The sequence below is a fragment of the Mus caroli genome, unplaced genomic scaffold (assembly GCF_978045245.1).
Source record: "Mus caroli unplaced genomic scaffold, Mus_caroli_1 scaffold_1, whole genome shotgun sequence".
In the NCBI taxonomy this organism is placed as follows: Eukaryota; Metazoa; Chordata; class Mammalia; order Rodentia; family Muridae; genus Mus; species Mus caroli.
The window spans coordinates 190,336,486-190,355,994 of NW_028227256.1; the positions used below are offsets into that span (position 1 = coordinate 190,336,486).

The 19,509-nt window shown below is 44.0% G+C and overlaps 1 protein-coding gene across 1 annotated transcript in view; it reads right to left on the reverse strand.

The window, feature by feature from the left end:
* Positions 1-19,509, reverse strand: part of Hhat (hedgehog acyltransferase) — a 261,641-nt gene that overhangs the window by 38,124 nt on the left and 204,008 nt on the right. The window contains exon 11 of the mRNA XM_021171103.3: positions 2,697-2,841. Coding sequence (XP_021026762.1) covers positions 2,697-2,841 — 145 coding nt within the window. The remainder of the gene's footprint in view (positions 1-2,696; positions 2,842-19,509) is intronic.

A 19,509-nucleotide genomic window follows, 5' to 3' on the forward strand; every position in this document is an offset into this window, starting at 1 on the left:
GACGGGTCAAGATCCTAGAAGGTCTGTCTATCTATCTGGAGAGCTCCCGGCTTCAGAAACATGAAGAGAAATGATTGCAGAATCTTATACAAAGAATCAGAATCCCTGCTCCTCCTGAGTCCAAGGAGGGCAGAAACACTGTGTCTTACCACAGGCCACAGAAGGACACAGAATGCTGGCCCCATATGCTGGCAGATCCACAGGGTGCCTGCCAGGCAAGCACAGCTATGAGCCTCCTGCCATGCAGGAGCAGCAAGGGCACTCGGTAGATCTTGTTCTGTCCTATTCAGCACCAACATATCCCAGGTCTGCCCCCAACTTCTTACTGCAGGCAGCTAGCTCCTGACTCTGAGTCCATTCCCACAGCCTTGACTACAGTTGATTTTCATGTATCAATCACTGGTCTTCCCTCTTCCTCAAATCGAACTCAAGCTTTCCAAGCCTCTAGGACATCTCCAGCTGGGTGACTGGGTGACACAGACTACTGCTACATACCAATACCTGCCTGCTTTCCATAGCTCCAGCCTGGCTCCTGGGATGGTAACTTAACTGGTCCTGGCCAATGGAACATGAGCAGAAACGTCACATGTCACATCTAAGTTCTTCAGTATCAGGCCCACTGGCCTCATGTTCTTCTCTTCCCTGATGCCAAGACAAGAATGTAGACTTGACCAAACATTCTAAGTCTTAGAGTTATAGCTTAGAAAAATGACTGGGTTTGTGACAAACTGTGAGAGAAATAAAACCACATGTGTAGGAGGTAGGCACATGTGCATATGTGAGTATGTATAGGTTTTATATGTGTTACAGGCCATGGGGTAGTATCAAGTGTCCTTCTCTATCACTCTCTGCCTCATTCCTTTAAAATGGGATGTCTCACTGAACCTGAAACCAGGCTAGGTTGGCAGCTAGAAGCCCCAGGAACCCTCTTATCCCTACCTTTGTACCACCACCCCCTGCCTGCCCACAGCAAAGCTCTGGAGTCTCAGGTACATGTGTGGTAATACAAGCTTTTTATATGGCTACTGAGGACCTGAACCTGCTGACCCATTTCCTCAGCCCCGAGTAATGAACACGTACAGTGAAGATCCGCCAAGAATGGAGTTTCTGCTACGGCGGCCATCATGAGTTTCTCTGGCCTTCTTGGTGCTCAGCTTAAACACCCTCCTGGGTAATAGCCACCGGCTACAGAAAGCCCACCACTCTGCCTACTGGCCTCCAGCAGCTCACTCAGACATCTGCACAGTTACCCCAGTCAAGTGTCACATGGAAAACATTTGTATTTGGCTTCCATATTTATAATCTGTGTCTCTTTATCTGTCCCACCACTCCTTAGATGCAGGGGCTCACTGTGTAGCTAAGGCTAGCCTCAGACTCTCAAGGATTCACCCTTAGCATCCTGAGTGCTGGGATCACAGGCAGCACGGGCTTCCCATTCCATCCTTGTACGCACAGTGATTTGTAAACAGCAAACATCTGGTATATTTGATTTACTGAACTGGAAATCAGAGCCTTCTCATTAGATGACAGTGAACCCAAGGTCAGCTCCCCTGCCCAAGTCTCCATGTGCCTATCATTGCGCCACAGGCAAGAAAAGTAGGACACGGTCGCCCTATCACCCATCCTTTGCACCTGCAAAGGTCTTAAATAAATATTTCTGGTGTGAAAAGAGAGCTGCCACAGAAATGTCTGGGGCTCCTTGGGAACCCCGACACAGAGACAACAGATGAGCCATGTCCAGTTCCACCACTACCGCTCAGCCGGGACTCCCCAAACTCAAGCATAGGGAGAGGACGTGGAACAGGGGATCTTTTCTTTGGAAGTACAGTGAGCTGCCTACAGTGCTTTGCTCAGTGAATATTCTATTCTCACCTTTCAGAAGTCCCAGAATGTCTTAGTGCCAACCCATGAGAAGTGGTGACCAAAGATAATGATGGTCAGCTGTAAAGTTTTCACAACTGCCACACACTTAGATTCTACCTGCCACAGATGCAGCTTTGCTGTGGGGGTAGGGATGTGCATGAAACAAGATTAGCCCACAGTTGGGGCCAACAAGATGGCTCAGTGGGTAAAGGTGCTTGCCAGGCAAGCCTGGTAACCTGAGTTATCCCTGGAGGCCCTGTAAAGGTAAAAGGAAAGAAACAACTCAACAGAGTTGTCCCCCTGACCTCTTGTGCACACATGCCATCACACACATGTGCCTACAAATACATAGACACACATGTCTGCTTAAAAAGAGAGAGAGAGATTGATTGGGTAATGATGTTCAGAGACACGCATCCAGGTATAGAGCTGGACCCAGGACCCAGGTCCACAGCTCCAGGACAGCACAAGAAGACTTGCTGGCAGGACTTCATAGCATACATGGAACAAGGTTGGACTTCATGCACATTGAAGGTTGGGATCTAGAGACACTTGGGAAGCGCAGGAAGAAGTCACAACATTGGAGATGTGGTGAGGATGAGCATGGAGAGTCCAGGGAGCTGGGGTCCCACATCTGAACGCCAAGCATCACAGGCGGCCAACATGAGCTACCTACACACAGGTAGCAGTCACAGTGGAGCAGGAGCCATTCCCAGCTGACACTTGCTAGCCACAGGTCATAAATGTGGCTCTCCTAAGACTCTCAAGTCAATAATAACATCTGCATCCTAAGGAGATCATATGGGAGCATGCAGGGCTTGGAGGCCACTCACCTTGCAGGAAGATCCTGTTCCAGTAGGTTTTCCCAACTTGAATTCCCCCGAGGAACACCAGGTTGAAGAGGATGAGCATGGAGGTGGAGCAGGCGGCGAGCAGAGCATGCAGTCGATGGCGGGCTTGTGGGGAGAGGTGCCGGGCCTATGAGGAAACACAAGAAGTGTCTCACTGAGGGAGCAGAACTATGGCTAAGATTTACTTCTATGATGGTTTGTATATGCTCATCCCAGGGAGTGGCACTATTAGAAGGTGTGGCCCTGCTGGAGTAGGTGTGTCACTGAGATCGTGGGCTTTAAGATTCTCATCCTAGCCAGTATTCTGCTAGCAGCCTCCAGATGAAGATGTAGAACTCTCAGCTCTGCCTGCACCATGCCTGTCTGGACACTGCCATGCTCCTGCCTTGATGAGAACAGACTGAACCTATGAACCTATAAGCCAGCCCCAATTAAATGCTGTCCTTTATAAGACTTGGATTGGTCATGGTATCTCTTCACAGCAGTAAAACCCTAACTAAAACAATTTCTGACTGGGTGTTTCTATTGTTGTGATAAACTCCATAACTAAAAACAACCAAGCAGAAAATGGGGTTATTTCACCTTATAGCTTACATGTCTGTCATCCAGGGAAGTAAGGGCAAGAACTCACAGCAGGAACTGATTCAGAGGCCAGGGAAGAGTGCCGCTGACTGGCTCATTCCTCATGGCTTGCTAATCATGTTTTGAATATGCTTGGCCCAAGGAGTAACACTCTTAGGAGGTGTGGCCTTGTTGGAGGAAGTGTGTCACTATAGGGCTAGGCTTTGCGAGACCTTCCTCCTAGTTGCCTGGAAGCCAATCTTCTCCTATTTGCCTTCAGAACAAGATATAGAACGCTCAGCTCCTCCAGCACCATGTCTGTGTAGATGCTGCCATGCTTCCCACCTTGATGATAATGAACTGAACCTCTGAACCTGTAAGCCAGTCCCAATTAAATGATGCCACTTGTAAGAATTGACTTGGTCATGCTGTCTCTTCACAGCAATAAAACCCTAAGACTGTGACCTTCTAGATTGGTGGACTTGACCCTAAGATGTCAGTCAGCCTCTTGCAACCTGACTTGCTATGAGGTTGGGAGTATGAGAGAAACACTATGATTGCCAATTTGATGGAATTTAGAATCACCATAGAAACAAGCTTCTGGACAGGTCTGTGAAGGGGTTTCTAGACTGGGTTAACTGAATGAGAGCGAGTCCTAGACTGCGTAAGAGAGAGATGGGGCAGGGGTGGGGGGAGCTGAGCACCCTCTCTCCCTCTGCCTCCTGCCTGTGAATGCAATGTGGCCAGCTGCTTCATGTTCCTGCCTCCGTGACTTTCACAGCATGATGGACAGAACCCTCAAACTGTATGGCAAAATAATCCCTTCCTTCCTAAAGCTGCCTTTGTCAGGCATTTTGACATCATAACAAGGACTTGATATAGTTTCTCAACAACACACTGCAGCAGCAGTTGCTAGAAGGTGGCTGACCACAGTATCTGAAGGACTATGGATAGAGGGACCTTCCCAGGGAGCACAGAAGCTGTTATCCTTCCTGTGTCCTCATTTCATGCCCCTTTGGTAGTTCCTCACGAGTTTTACAAAGCAAACCAAGTCTTTGTACCTCATCTCTTACATTGCAGTTGCCCCTACCAGTAAGGCTACCCCACCATGGCAAGAGACATGAGAACCCCATAAAGACATCTGTGTGTCCAGAGTAGAGCTAGGGGCAGCACCACGGGGCTTCTAACAAATGCTTCAGTGGAGTCTACAGGTACAGGAAGGGGAGCAATAGAAAGGTCGTAGATATTTCCTAACAGTTCTCTGAGGCCACCAGCTTCAGCCGTGCTGTGATTTCAAAGACTCCATGGCAGCAGCCTGGGTGAGTCACACAGGCAGAGACCAGTCCAGAGGGTGAATCTCAGCAGGGTTTGGCTGTGGTGACCTGATGTGACTGTCACTTAGTCAGAGTCCCCTCAGTCTAGAGAAATCAATTCCCACCCAGGTTCACTCCTGGACGATGGGCTCCAGGGCTGTTTCCGAAGCACTGATCTGATGTGGAGGGGCAGCTCCCTGACGCTGTTTCCTCTTCCCACACCAGCTTACAGGGACTTTTATGGCCACCATACATCTGTGTGGCCTCGGCATGAATAAGCCATATGGGGGACAGTGGCAGAGCTGGCTGTCTGGATGTGGCCTGGAAAGCTCTCCATCCCACACGTCTCAGACAAGATGAGGCTGTCACTCTAGCTGCCCCAAGAGGCCATGAGCAGAATCATGGATGCTGTCACGCAAGGCAGAGAAGGACATGCTCATTACCCAGCTACCCACTCCGGAGAATGCCTGTCCACTGTGGTTTGCATTTGAAAGCAGAAGAAGATGTTCTGTAGGCAATACTGACTCAGCTAGCAACAACTGGGGAGGAGGCCAGGAAACGAACATGAAGAACTCAGAATAATAAATCAAGAAACCGTGAGCTATCTGAATAGGTATGAATGTGTCCAAATAATTCCCTGTAGCTACAGAGGCTGCTGTGACAAATTTGTCTTCCCAGGGCCCAGTGAGCGAAACCCAGTCAGTCTGTCCTCCACCCTGAACCTGACACTCTAGGAGGGAGTTGAAAGACCACCCCATTTTTCCTTTATCAGTGTAACCCCCAGTCAGGGTACAAAGACTGGTGAAGCTCAAGGAGGCTCTTCTTTTATTAGAGTTGACTAAAATCATTTATAAGCCAACAGAGAACATGTCGAATGACTAGGCTCCCATGGGCTTGCTCAGCTGGCTGTCATGTCCCCTAAACAGGAAGGCCAGGCAGAGTAGGAGGCTGAGCTGAGTGCCCATGTGGAATAGGGGGTTGTGATGGCTGGAGTGGGCATGGGTAGGGTAGGGGAAGCGCAAAGGAGGGACAAGGGAGTGTGAAGAATTGGACCTGGTTTACCCCTGAGGACTGTTTGAACACTAAGATGTTGCTCCAACTATTATATAAGGACTACTTGAACACAAAATCCAATAGTCAGGCTAATAACAGAGGGATACAGAGTCACAAGTGGGTGAGTAGTTCATACCATGTGGACACACTGGAAAGAGAGAAGGGTCACATTTCAGGAAAGACAGAAGTGGGCTAGAGCTCAAGAGTTCTCCAAGTTACTTGGAGCTTCAACAACCAACTTTTTAAACCAACTTTTACATTGGTTATTGCTAGAACTTTCCAGGTAGTACTTTCAGAGCACAGCTGGCTTTGAGTAATTAAACTGTGGAATCAAAACTGCAGATAATGAGGGTTACTGTTCATGGAGATAGGTTGACATTGGGGGTCCCAGCCACTGGCTTATTTTTTTTAAAGACGTATTTATTTTATTTATATGAGAACACTTTAGCTGTCTTCAGACATACCAGAAGAGGGAATCAGATCTGATTACAGATGGTTGTGAGCCACCATGTGGTTGCTGGGAATTGAACTCAGGACCTCTAGTAGAGCAGTCAGTGCTCTTAACTGCTGAGCTATCTCTCCAGCCCCTCTGTTTTATTTTTTTAAATTATACCATTCTTAGATGTCCCAAGAGTGAATAACAGGGTATATTCCCTTGCTCCACACAGCAATATCAATAAGTAGAATGTTATAAATCCTTATTATAAACCCTTTATTTCCTTTGTGCTCTTTGACATCCTATGATGGCAGTCACTCCTGTGGTCTATTGTATCTAGGATGTAAGCACATATGCACCGCAGTCATCCACCCTCCTGCTTCATATGCTTAAAAACACCCTGGATAAGAGAACTCTTGTTGAAGAATTGTAAACGAGACCAGAAGAATATCAGTGTAAAGTAAAGGAGCCATAAAACATGACAATGAAAGTCCAGTTGCCAACCTGATCAGATATCAACAGTGTGACTGACAAACAGAATTTTAATTTCATTAACATGAATTTATCAGGATGAAAAAAAGAGTTCTGGTGTGGTTTGGGCTATTCCCAGAAAGGGCTGTGGCACTCCATTATGCTTTATGCTGGGAGCAAATATTTGGGAGTGGTGCTGTCCCCAAGACATGTTTGAAAAGTTGTTAGTTTCCTTCAGTGACTATCCCACCAGTCCTAAGAATGAGTAAAGCCCCTGTGCCTCCAGCTGCTGATGAACAAGGCCACTGGATCCAAGCCTCCTCACCACACACGTCTGAAACTCAGAGGATGGCATGGAAGGAAGATAGAGCGCGTTAGCAAGAACCACTCTGTCCACATGCCGATGTCACAAACGTGGCAGAGAAGTAGGCTGTGGGAGTTTCCTTTCCTTGTGAGTATAACCTACTAGGTTCAGTGAAGACATGGGACCTGCCCTGATTACATGAGTGTCCCAGAACACCAGGAATCTCAGGCCTCAGGTAGGCCTTTGCTCAACCATCTGAGAACTGTTTTAGACCAAAGGTGGGAACGTGACAGCAGCAACCAAGGCTTCTTTAACACACATACTTCCAAGGTGAGGACTAACTTGAAACCAACTGAATCTCAGAGCTCAACCAACTTCTGTCAAACTAGTTTGTGCTTCTTGCTGTGAGATGTTGCTTCACATCTCCATAGAAACACCCCTGTCTCTTCCAGGCAACATCCAGTTTCTGGAAATTGCAAGATTGGCTGGGCCAGCAAGCTGGTACCAGGGGTTCAGGCTGCAGCATGTGTTATAGTGAGGTCACATGTGTGGGATGGGGGCAGCTGGTGCTACAGAGCTGAAGGCTGCTGAGCTCGGCCCCTTGACTGTCCACAGAGGAGCTGAGATTGGGGGCAGCTGAGCATCTGGGGGAGCAGATGGCAGGAGGAATGGCTGCTGGAGACTGTGACAAAGGCTTGGCAAGTGTGACCTGATGCTGTTGATTTTTAAATAGGGGAGAAGCTAAGAATGGAAACAGGGTGGGATTGAGCAGCTGGACATGGTTCCCCCCAAAATCACAGATTTTCATTTTCTAATGACAATGTCAACTAGAGCATGTGGGGGATGGGAGCAGCAGCAGTGGGGGAGGCAACAGTGGACATCAGTGGGGACAGGTGGGCACCCATGAACTCACACGTGAGTCCTTACTGTTCAGTCCCTTCCTGTGCCCAAGCAAAATGAATATATGAAATATTCAGAAAGCAATGCCTCCAACCTTCAAGTATATGTATGGAACATCAGAAAGAACATAGTCATATTTTGTATGCTAATTAAGGTTTTTAATTAAAATTAGAAAGTACCTGCTCCCTTCAGTTTCATTTCCTAGTTTGCTGCTGAGCTCTGAACGTGCTCCCAGAAACACCTACAGCTCAAACACTGCTTCTATTCCCCAACCCAGAGCGCACTTCTGCACACACATCTCATACAGGAAGGGTTCTCTCCACATGGCCTGTGTCAGTGGCCCATGTGTGCCAGTGGCCTGTGTAAGTCAGCAGCTTGCATGTATCAGCAGTCCATGTATGTCAGTGGCCTGTGTCAGAGACCTGTGTCAGTGGCCTGTGTGTGTCAGTGTGGCAATGTACTTGAGAGGAACAACTTAAAATAAGGACAGTTTATAGACACTCATTGTTTAACCCAGTGCTTTGGACCAGAGAAAGGCAGACTATAACTGCTGTGAGAGCGAGGGGGGAGGCTGCTTCCCTATGGTAGCCAGGAAGAATGGGGAGGGGTGTGAGGCAAGAGATAAGATACGGCCCCCAAGGACATTTCCCAAGAATTGACTCCCTTCCAGTAAGTCTGTCACTTCCGATCAGCCTACCATGCTATCTACTATCAGTGGATTAATCTATCGATGAGGTCAGAGGTGTTGTGATCCAATCATGTCCCCAAAGCTGCACCTCTAGGAACACTGCTGCCATGGGAACCAAGCCTTTGGGGAATATTCTTGCTGCAGCCCAAGAAAGGCACCAAGTATTGATTCCAGAAGCAGAAATGCATGGTTGATACACTGAAATTCTAAAGGGTCTCAGGTACCCCGGGGAGAGCTTGGTTTCTGGGAAGTGGGGCTCAAATACCCTGAGGGGCTCAGTTTTGGGGGGCTTGGGTACCTCTGGGGACTCTGTTATTCCAGAGACTCAGGTACTCTGAGGCTCAGGTACACCAGAGAGTCAGCAAATCTTTCCAGAAAGTGACAGATCAAAGAACAGAGGCTACTTTGATAAAAATTAACAGGTCCTGTGGCTGGGTCCAGGAACAAACACAAGATTTCAGTTAGATGGCAAGAATGAATTCAGAAACTCCACTGCATATCACAATGGGAAATTTAATAATGCATATTATTATTTTTTTAAGATGTACTTAGTTTTATTTAAGTATATAGGTGTTCTGTCTGTCTGTCTGTCTGTGAAACACATATATTCCTGGTGCTCATGGAGTCCAGAAAAGAGCATTAGATCTCCTGGAGCTGGAATTATGGACATTTGTAAGCTGTCGTGTGGATACTGGGAACTGAACCTAGATCCTCTGCAAGAGCAGCCAGTGCTCTTAACCAGTGTGCTGTCTCTCCAGCTCCAGCATACTGTATTCTTGAAAACTGTATAGAAAGCAGATTCTGAGTGTTCTCACTAGAGAAAATAACCTCACAAGATTATGCCCCTATGAACCCACTCAACCCCTCCATAACATATCAGCAGTTAAAAATGTGCTTTACATGGTAAATATATGAATTTTTCATCTTCTCATTTAAAAAAAAATAAATAAGTATTTTTTCCACACCTAAATTTGGAATGGAAGAAGTTAAATGATTTCTGTTCGTAACACAAGAATGCAGGTTTTGGGAAAAAGCAAAAGAACTCATCGGAAGAAATGAAAAATTGAACAAAATTTTAGGATTGCAAAATCAATATGCAAGAAAATGGTTGTTTTTTATATACTATAAACACTTTTTTAAAAGCTAGGGAGCTGGGGATGTGGCTCAGTGGTTAAAGTGCTTTCTGTGCATGCATAAGGACTTAGATTTGGATTCCTGGGTCCCACAGAAGGCTGGACACAGCAGCACACATCTCCCAATGTTCCTAGGCCAGATGGGAGGGAGGAAGAGAAGGGAGACTCCCTGGGAGCCTGCAGACCAGCCAGCCTGGTGTACACAGCAGCAAGCAATGGGATGCCCTGTCTGAAACTACTGAAGGCAAGAATCAACACCCAAGGTTGCCTGACTCTACAAGTGTACAGTAGAGAGCATGAACTCTTATACAAATACATTTTTTAAAAGAAATCAAGAAAATTTATAACAGCACAAAAAAAGGAATTAAATATTTAAGATGAAACCTAGCCAAGAAAACAAAATTCTTACACACTGAAACTGAAACATGGCTTCAAGAACACATAAGTCACAAAGAGGCAGCCATGTTTGTAGCCTCAAGATTTCAGTTAGACAGCAAGAAAAAATTCAGAAGCTCTAGTGTATATCACGATGGGAAACTTAATAATGCATTTTTTTTAAAGACGGACTTATTTTTATTTAAGTGTATCAGTGTTCTGCCTGTAAGTATGAGTAACAATATTATAGTTACATACAGACTTAATGCAGAGCCCATCTAAGTCCCAACACATTCTTTGCAGGAATAGTCCCATCCTAAATCCATTTTTAATCTTAAAGAACCCTGAATAACCAGAACAGCACTGGAAAGCAAGAGCAGAGTTGGAGGATCCACATTCCCTGATTTCAAAACTTGCTAACAAAGTCACACCAGCCAAAGCTGCGGGAGTGGCCAGAGACTGGCCTGTGATAGAGTGTGACCCAGGGCACACACAGTGGCCTAGAGACCAGCCTATGATAGAGTGTGACCCAGGGCACACACAGTGGCCTAAATGTCAGCATGTGATAGAGTGTGACCCAGGGCACACACAGTGGCCTAGAAGTTGGCATGTGAACAGATGGAACAAAATAGAAAGTCCGATAGAAACCAATCTGTGGGGTTACAGCATGGTCACCTTGGAGGCTCAGAGCACCCCATGAAGATACAATGCCTGTCTGTGTGTCCACCCACAACAATAAAACTGGCCCTTATACTGTATTAAAAATCCAATCAAAATAAATCAAACATCTAAAGATGAGGACTAACATTGTAAAACTCCTCATAGAAAACAGTGGGAAACAAGCGCCTAGCACGGGATTTTCCGTGGCTTCTTACAGGCTGCAGTGGGACAAGCTTCCAATGCACAGCCTTTGAGGGACATTTCAGATCCAAACCATAATATTCACCAGGTGTCGGTTTCAAAAGCAAAAGCATTTGGCTTGCAGTCACATGAAAAATTTAAAACTCAATTGGAATTTACCAAAAATCATAACAATGTAAGGAAAAAAGAGCTGAAAAATTGCAGAGATTTCAAGTGTCTTGTATTACAGGATGCAATTGACAGGGAAAAGGCAACCCAACAATAGAAAATACCCACAATCATGTGTCAGTGAGGGATTAATGTTCAGAATATGTAAAGAACTACTACTATTCAACAACAACAAAAGCCAAAAACCCCTGAGAAATGGGAAGAACTTGATTGGCATTCATTCAGACAATACATACAAATGCCCAGTGGTCAGATGGTTCCCGCTCAGTGTTAACAACCCCAGAAGGTGCTGATCCATCTCTCCTATGATGCCTTCTTCAAAGAAGCAGGAGGAGGAGAAGGATGGGCAGGAGGAATAGGAAGAGGGGAGGGGGAGGAGGAGGAGGAGGAGGAGGAGGACAAAGAAAGGACTGAGGATATGGCTCAGTGGATGAAGCACCTGCCATGTAACCCTGATGCCATGAGTTTGAATTCCCGGAACCATGTAAATCTGGGTCCACTGGAGTCTCTGTAATTTCAGCACTCCCACAGTGAGACAGGAGATGGAGACAGACAAAACAAAACAAAACAAAACAAAACAAAACAAAAACAAAAACAAACAAGTCCTCAGAAGCTCACAGATGTACATGGTGGTAAACAAGGAAAGGACCCTGTTCTCACGTGACATGGAAGATGAGAAGTAACACCCAAAGTTCTCTGTCCTCCATCCACACAGATGCTGGATACCTGCAGGCCCTGTTCATGACACACACACACACACACACACACATACACACACACACACACACACACACACTCAGTGTGGCCAAGGCTGGTTAGAACACAGAATGCTAGAGAAACTATGTAAAATGCCCAATGGGTCTTAAAAAATGAACAGAACACTATCATGTCCAACTGCAAACCCAGTTCTACTACACTCATGAGAAAGGCGTTGAGAGTGCATGCTAGGGAGAGCAGTGACTCAGGTACTTACACACCCATGTTCATAGCAGCTCATTCACATGAGCAAATGACAGATGTGACCCAAATTCTAGGCAGGGAGAGTGTCCAGGGTGTAAAGAGTCACCCTAAAGAGTTCAGATCCTGAACCTATGTAGAAGCCCATGCCTCTGTAGTCCTGCTGCTCCCATGACAAACAAGAGGCAGAATCAGGAGAAGCCCCAAATGTTAGCAAGGAATCAGCCTATCAAACATAGTAGCAAACAAGAGTTCTGTCTCAAGCAAGGTAAAAAGCAAGGCCTGAGACCTGAGTTTATCCTCTGACCTCTATTCATGTACTGTGGCACATATGTACCATGCTCATACATAAACACAAACATATATGCATACATACATCATACACTGGCATGCACATATAAACACACAAAGATCTTAGAAAGAAAAAAGAAGGAACCACGAAACCATTCAGATGCCTATCAGTAGATTAGAGAATAAATAAAATGTATATAAATATAGTAAAGTACTAATAAGTAGATTAGTGAATGGATAAAATTTATGTAAATATAGTGAAGTATTACTCAGCATTAAAAAGGAAATTCTGATACACACTACAACACAGATGAGCCTTAGGAACAGTAAGCTAAATGGAATATTCCAGACACAAGGAGACACACATTATCTGACTCTGGCTGAATGAGACACTCAGAACAGCTGAAGTCACACAGAATGCAGAACAGTGGCTACTAGGGACTGCTTAATGGGGACATAGTGAGCTCATAGAAATCTCTGGGAATTCATGATGTTACGGTGAGATGACAGTGTAAATGAACCTGACACCACTGGATTTTATGCTTAACAGTGATGAAAATGGTAAGTTATACTGTGCATTTATCTTATCACAGTGAGAAGAATTAACAGGCCTTCTCTATCAGACAGATACACAGAAGAGATTGCATGTGATTTTCAAGCACATGTGGGCCATGAACACACTGAGCCTGCACTCAGTTAGGGGTTGGCAGCGACATTCATTCTACAAGATCATGGGTGCATTATCAAGACATGGCAAAAATTAACACACCATCAAAATCTAAAGTTGCATCCAAAGCCAAAGCCTTTATTTATAATATTATTATCTATAATAATAAAATGAATAGGTTTCAGCAGTTATAATCAGGAAACTAAGGCAAAAACTAACAAAAAACAAAAACATAAACGTGAGAGGAAGACAGCAGGGACTTTAAGGACTCTGCTGCCTTAATGGCAATGTGACTGAAGCTCTCAATGGAAACAGTAAATATCTTGAAAAATAAATGACCTGAAATTTCAAATACAAAATCTAGAAACACTGAGAAAGCGTCTCTAAGGAAGCACAGCAACAGCCAAAGCTGTAGAAACTCTAAAGCCATAATCAGGCAAAGCTGAGAAAGTTCGCACAGGCAGCCTTGATGCACAAGTTCAACCCAGTGGCCAAGGGGAAGGTGATTTTCATTTCACAGAAACTATTTTTTAAAAAAGAAAACTATTCCATAACATTAGCATAGCCCTGATATCCAAGTCATAAAAAGAAAAGGGGCTGAAGAGGTGGCTCAGTGGCTAAGAGCACTGAACCAGGTTCAGTTCCTAGCACCCACATCAGGTGGTACTTGTAACTCCAGTTTCAGAGGATCTGACAACCTCCTCTGGCTTCCTGGTGTTCCTGTACACCTACTATACATACAAAACTCATGTAGGCACACAGACATACACACAAAATAAATAAATTTAAAAACAAAACCAGAAGCTAACACACTTCCTTAAAAATTACAAAGCAAGGGACTGTGAATAAAAATAAGAGCAACTTAAAAATATGTTCAATGTGCTGGCTAGTCTTATGTTAACCTGATATACAAACTAGAGTTATCTGAGAGGAGGAAACTTCAATTGAGAAGATGCCTCCATAAGATCCAGCTGTAAGGTATCTTCTCAATTAGTGATTGAAGGGACAGGGCCCAGTCCTTTGTGGATGGTGCCATCCCTGGGCTGGTAGTCCTTTGTTCTATAAGAAACTAGGCTGAGCAAGCCATGGAGAGCAATCCAGTAAGCAGCACCCTTCCATGGGTTCTGCATCAGCTCCTGCCTCCAGGTTCCTACCCTCTGTGAGTTCCTGTCCTGACTTCTTTCAAAGACAAACAGAGGTATGGAAGTGTAAGTCAAATAGGCACTTTCCTCCCAAACTTGATTTTTAGTCACAAACAACAATAGAAAGACAAGTTGGTACCAAGATTATGGGATATTGCTGTGACAGACCTGGCCATGATCTTAGGAGGGTTGCAGAGGGACTTGTAAATCTTGGGCTAGAAAACCTACTGAATATTGAAAGCTCAGTGGTATGTTCTGTGGGAAGTTGGAGATAAGAATGTTGAGAACAGCTCTTCCGGTCTGACCAGCACCGGGGTAGCTAGAGCTCAGGGTCAGCTGACACCCGCCAGCTACCCACGACACCCGCCACAGGATCTTGAGACTTCTGGTGAGTGGAACTCAGCTTCTGCTCCAGTCCAATCGCACAGGAACTGAGACTGCTTTGGTTGGGGAGGCAGAAATCCGGCCTGAGTAGGGCCACAAGCCTCTTCCGGTCAGACTACCACCGGGGTAGCTAGGGCGCAGGGTCGGCTGACACTCGCCAGCTACCCACAACACCCGCCACAGGATCATAAGACTTCTGGTGAGTGGAACACAGCTTCTGCTCCAATCCAATTGTGCGAGGGGCCTGAGACTGCATTAGTTAGGGAAGCAGAAAACCGGCCTGAGTAGGGCCACAAGCCTCTTCCGGTCTGACCAGCACCAGGATACCTAGAGCGCAGGGTCGGCTGACACCCGCCAGCTACCCACGACACCCACCACAGGATCTTGAGATTTCTGTTGAGTGGAACACAGCTTCTGCTCCAGTCCAATTGCGCAGGAACTGAGACTGCTTTGGTTGGGGAGGCAGAAATCCGGCCTGAGTAGGGCCACAAGCCTCATCCGGTCAGACCAGCACCGGAGTAGCTAGAGCACAGGGTCGGCTGACACCCGCCAGCTACCCACGACACCCGCCACAGGATTTTGAGACTTCTGGTGAGTGGAACACAGAGTCTGCTCCAATCTTTAAACAGTGACAACGATAACAACTAACCCCAGAGATTACCAGATGGCGAGAGGTGAACGTAATAATATTACTAACAGAAACCAAGACCACTCACCATCATCAGAACCCAGCACTCCCACTTCGCCCAGTCCAGGGCACCCCAACACACCGGAAAAGCTAGTCCCGGATCTAAAAACATATCTCATGATGATGGTAGAGGACATCAAGAAGGACTTTAATAACTCACTTAAAGAATTACAGGAGAACATGGCTAAAGAGTTACAAGTCCTTAAAGAAAAACAGAAAAACACATTCAAACAGATGATGGAAATGAACAAAACCATACTAGACCTAAAAAGGGAAGTAGACACAATAAAGAAAACCCAAAGTGAGGCAACACAGGAGATAGAAACCCTAGGAAAGAAATCTGGAACCATAGATACGAGCATCAGCAACAGAATACAAGAGATGAAAAAGAGAATCTCAGGTGCAGAAGATTCCATAGAGAACATCGGCACAACAATCAAGGAAAATGTAAAACGCAAAAAGATCCTAACTCAAAACATCCAAGAAATACAGGATACAATGAGAAGACCAAACCTATGGATAATAGGAGTGGATGAGAATGAAGATTTTCAACTCAAAGGACCAGCAAACATCTTCAACAAAATTATAGAAGAAAACTACCCAAATCTAAAGAAAGAGATGCCCATGAACATACAAGAAGCCTACAGAACTCCAAATAGACTGGACCAGAAAAGAAATACCTCCCGACACATAATAATCAGAACAATAAATGCACTAAATAAAGATAGAATACTAAAAGCAATAAGAGAAAAAGGCCAAGTAACATATAAAGGCAAGCCTATCAGAATTACACCAGATTTTTCACCAGAGACTATGAAAGCCAGAAGATCCTGGACGGATGTTATACAGACACTAAAAGAACACAAATTCCAGCCCAGGCTACTATACCCAGCCAAACTCTCAATTAACATAGATGGAGAAACCAAAGTATTCCACGACAAAACCAAATTCACACATTATCTCTCCATGAATCCAGCCCTTCAAAGGATAATAACAGAAAAAAACCAATACAAGGACAGGAACCACGCCCTAGAAACAACAAGAAGGTAATCCCTCAACAAACCTAAAAGAAGACAGCCACAAGAACAGAATGCCAACTTTAACAACAAAAATAACAGGAAACAACAATTACTTTTCCTTAATATCTCTTAATATCAATGGACTCAACTCCGCGATAAAAAGACATAGACTAACAAACTGGCTACACAAACAAGACCCAACATTTTGCTGCTTACAGGAAACTCATCTCAGAGAAAAAGATAGACACTACCTCAGAATGAAAGGCTGGAAAACAATTTTCCAAGCAAATGGTATGAAGAAACAAGCTGGAGTAGCCATTCTAATATCTGATAAGATTGACTTCCAACCCAAAGTCATTAAAAAAGACAGGGAGGGACACTTCATACTCATCAAAGGTAAAATCCTCCAAGAGGAACTATCAATCCTGAATATCTATGCTCCAAATACAAGGGCAGCCACATTCATTAAAGAAACTTTAGTAAATCTCAAAGCACACATTGCACCTCATACAATAATAGTGGGAGACTTCAACACACCACTTTCACCAATGGACAGATCATGGAAATAGAAACTAAACAGGGACACAGTGAAACTAACAGAAATTATGAATCAAATGGATCTGGCAGATATCTACAGAACATTCTATCCTAAAACAAAAGGATATACCTTCTTCTCAGCACCTCATGGTAACTTCTCTAAAATTGACCACATAATTGGTCACAAAACAGGCCTCAACAGATACAAAAATGTTGAAATTGTCCCATGCATCCTATCAGATCACCATGGACTAAGGCTGATCTTCAATAACAAAATAAATAATAGAAAGCCAACCTTCACGTGGAAACTGAACAACACTCTTCTCAATGATACCTTGGTCAAGGAAGGAATAAAGAAAGAAATTAAGGACTTTTTAGAGTTCAGTGAAAATGAAGCCACAACATACCCAAACTTATGGGACGCAATGAAAGCATTTCTAAGAGGAAAACTCATAGCTCTGAGTGCCTCCAAAAGGAAACTAGAGAGAGCACACATTAGCAGCTTGACAACATACCTAAAAGCACTAGAACAAAAGGAAGCAAATTCACCCAAGAGGAGTAGACGGCAGGAAATAATCAAACTCAGGGGCGAAATCAACCAAGTGGAAACAAGAAGAACTATTCAAAGAATCAACCAATCAAGGAGCTGGTTCTTTGAGAAAATCAACAAGATAGATAAACCCTTAGCCAGACTCACTAGAGGGCACAGGGAAAGCATTCTAATTAACAAAATCAGAAATGAAAAAGGAGACATAACAACAGATCCTGAAGACATCCAAAACACCATCAAATCCTTCTACCAAAGGCTATACTCAACAAAACTGGAGAACCTGGATGAAATGGAGAAGTTCCTAGACAGATACCAGGTACCAAAGTTGAATCAAGATCAGGTTAATGATCTAAACAGCCCTATATCCCCCAAAGAAATAGAAGCAGTCATTAATAGTCTCCCAACTAAAAAAAGCCCAGGACCAGATGGGTTTAGTGCAGAGTTCTATCAGACCTTCAAAGAAGATCTAATCCCATTTCTTCACAAACTATTCCACAAAATAGAAACAGAAGGTACTCTACCCAACTCATTCTATGAGGCCACAGTTACTCTGATACCTAAACCACAAAAAGACCCAACAAAGATAGAAAACTTCAGACCAATATCCCTTATGAATATTGATGCAAAAATCTTCAATAAAGTTCTTGCTAACCGAATCCAAGAACACATCAAAACAATCATCTATCCTGAACAAGTAGGTTTCATCCCAGGGATGCAGGGATGGTTCAATATATGGAAATCCATCAACGTAATCCAGTATATAAACAAACTCAAAGACAAAAACCACATGGTCATCTCCTTAGATGCGGAAAAAGCATTTGACAAGATCCAACACCCATTCATGATAAAAGTCTTGGAAAGATCAGGAATTCAAGGCCCATACCTAAACATGATAAAAGCAATCTACAGCAAACCAGTAGCCAACATCAAAGTAAATGGTGAGAAGCTTGAAGCAATCCCTCTAAAATCAGGGACTAGACAAGGCTGTCCACTTTCTCCATACCTATTCAACATTGTACTTGAAGTCCTAGCCAGAGCAATTCGACAACAAAAGGAGATCAAAGGGATACAAATTGGAAAAGATGAAGTCAAAATATCACGTTTTGCAGATGATATGATAGTATATATAAGTGACCCTAAAAATTCCACCAGAGAACTCCTAAACCTGATAAACAGCTTCGGTGAAGTAGCTGGATATAAAATTAACTCAAACAAATCAATGGCCTTTCTCTACACAAAGAATAAACAGGCTGAGAAAGAAATTAGGGAAACAACACCCTTCTCAATAGTCACAAATAATATAAAATATCTTGGTGTGACTCTAACTAAGGAAGTAAAATCTGTATAATAAAAACTTCAAGTCTCTGAAGAAAGAAATTATAGAAGATCTCAGAAGATGGAAAGATCTCCCATGCTCATGGATTGGCAGGATCAACATTGTAAAAATGGCTATCTTGCCAAAAGCAATCTACAGATTCAATATAATCCCCATCAAAATTCCAACTCAATTCTTCAACGAATTAGAAAGTGCAATCTGCAAATTCATCTGGAATAACAAAAAACCTAGGATAGCAAAAACTCTTCTCAAGGATAAAAGAACCTCTGGTGGAATCACCATGCCTGACCTAAAGCTTTACTACAGAGCAATTGTGATAAAAACTGCGTGGTACTGGTATAGTGACAAACAAATAGACCAATGAAATAGAATTGAAGACCCAGAAATGAACCCACACACCTACGGTCACTTGATCTTCGACAAGGGAACTAAAAACATCCAGTGGAAGAAAGACAGCATTTTCAACAAATGGTGCTGGCACAACTGGTTGTTAACATGTAGAAGAATGCGAATCGATCCATTCCTATCTCCTTGTACTAAGGTCAAGTCTAAGTGGATCAAGGAACTTCACATAAAACCAGAGACACTGAAACTTATAGAGGAGAAAGTGGGGAAAAGCCTTGAAAATATGGGCACAGGGGAAAGATTCTTGAATAGAACAGCAATGGCTTGTGCTGTAAGATCGAGAATTGACAAGTGGGACCTCATGAAACTGCAAAGCTTCTGCAAGGCAAAAGACACCATCAATAAGACAAAAAAACCACCAACAGATTGGGAAAGGATCTTTACCTATCCTAAATCACATAAGGGACTAATATCCAATATATATAAAGAACTCAAGAAGGTGGACTCCAGAAAATCAAATAACCCCATTAAAAAATGGGGCTCAGAACTGAACAAAGAATTCTCACCTGAGGAATACCGAATGGCAGAGAAGCACCTGAAAAAATATTCAACATCC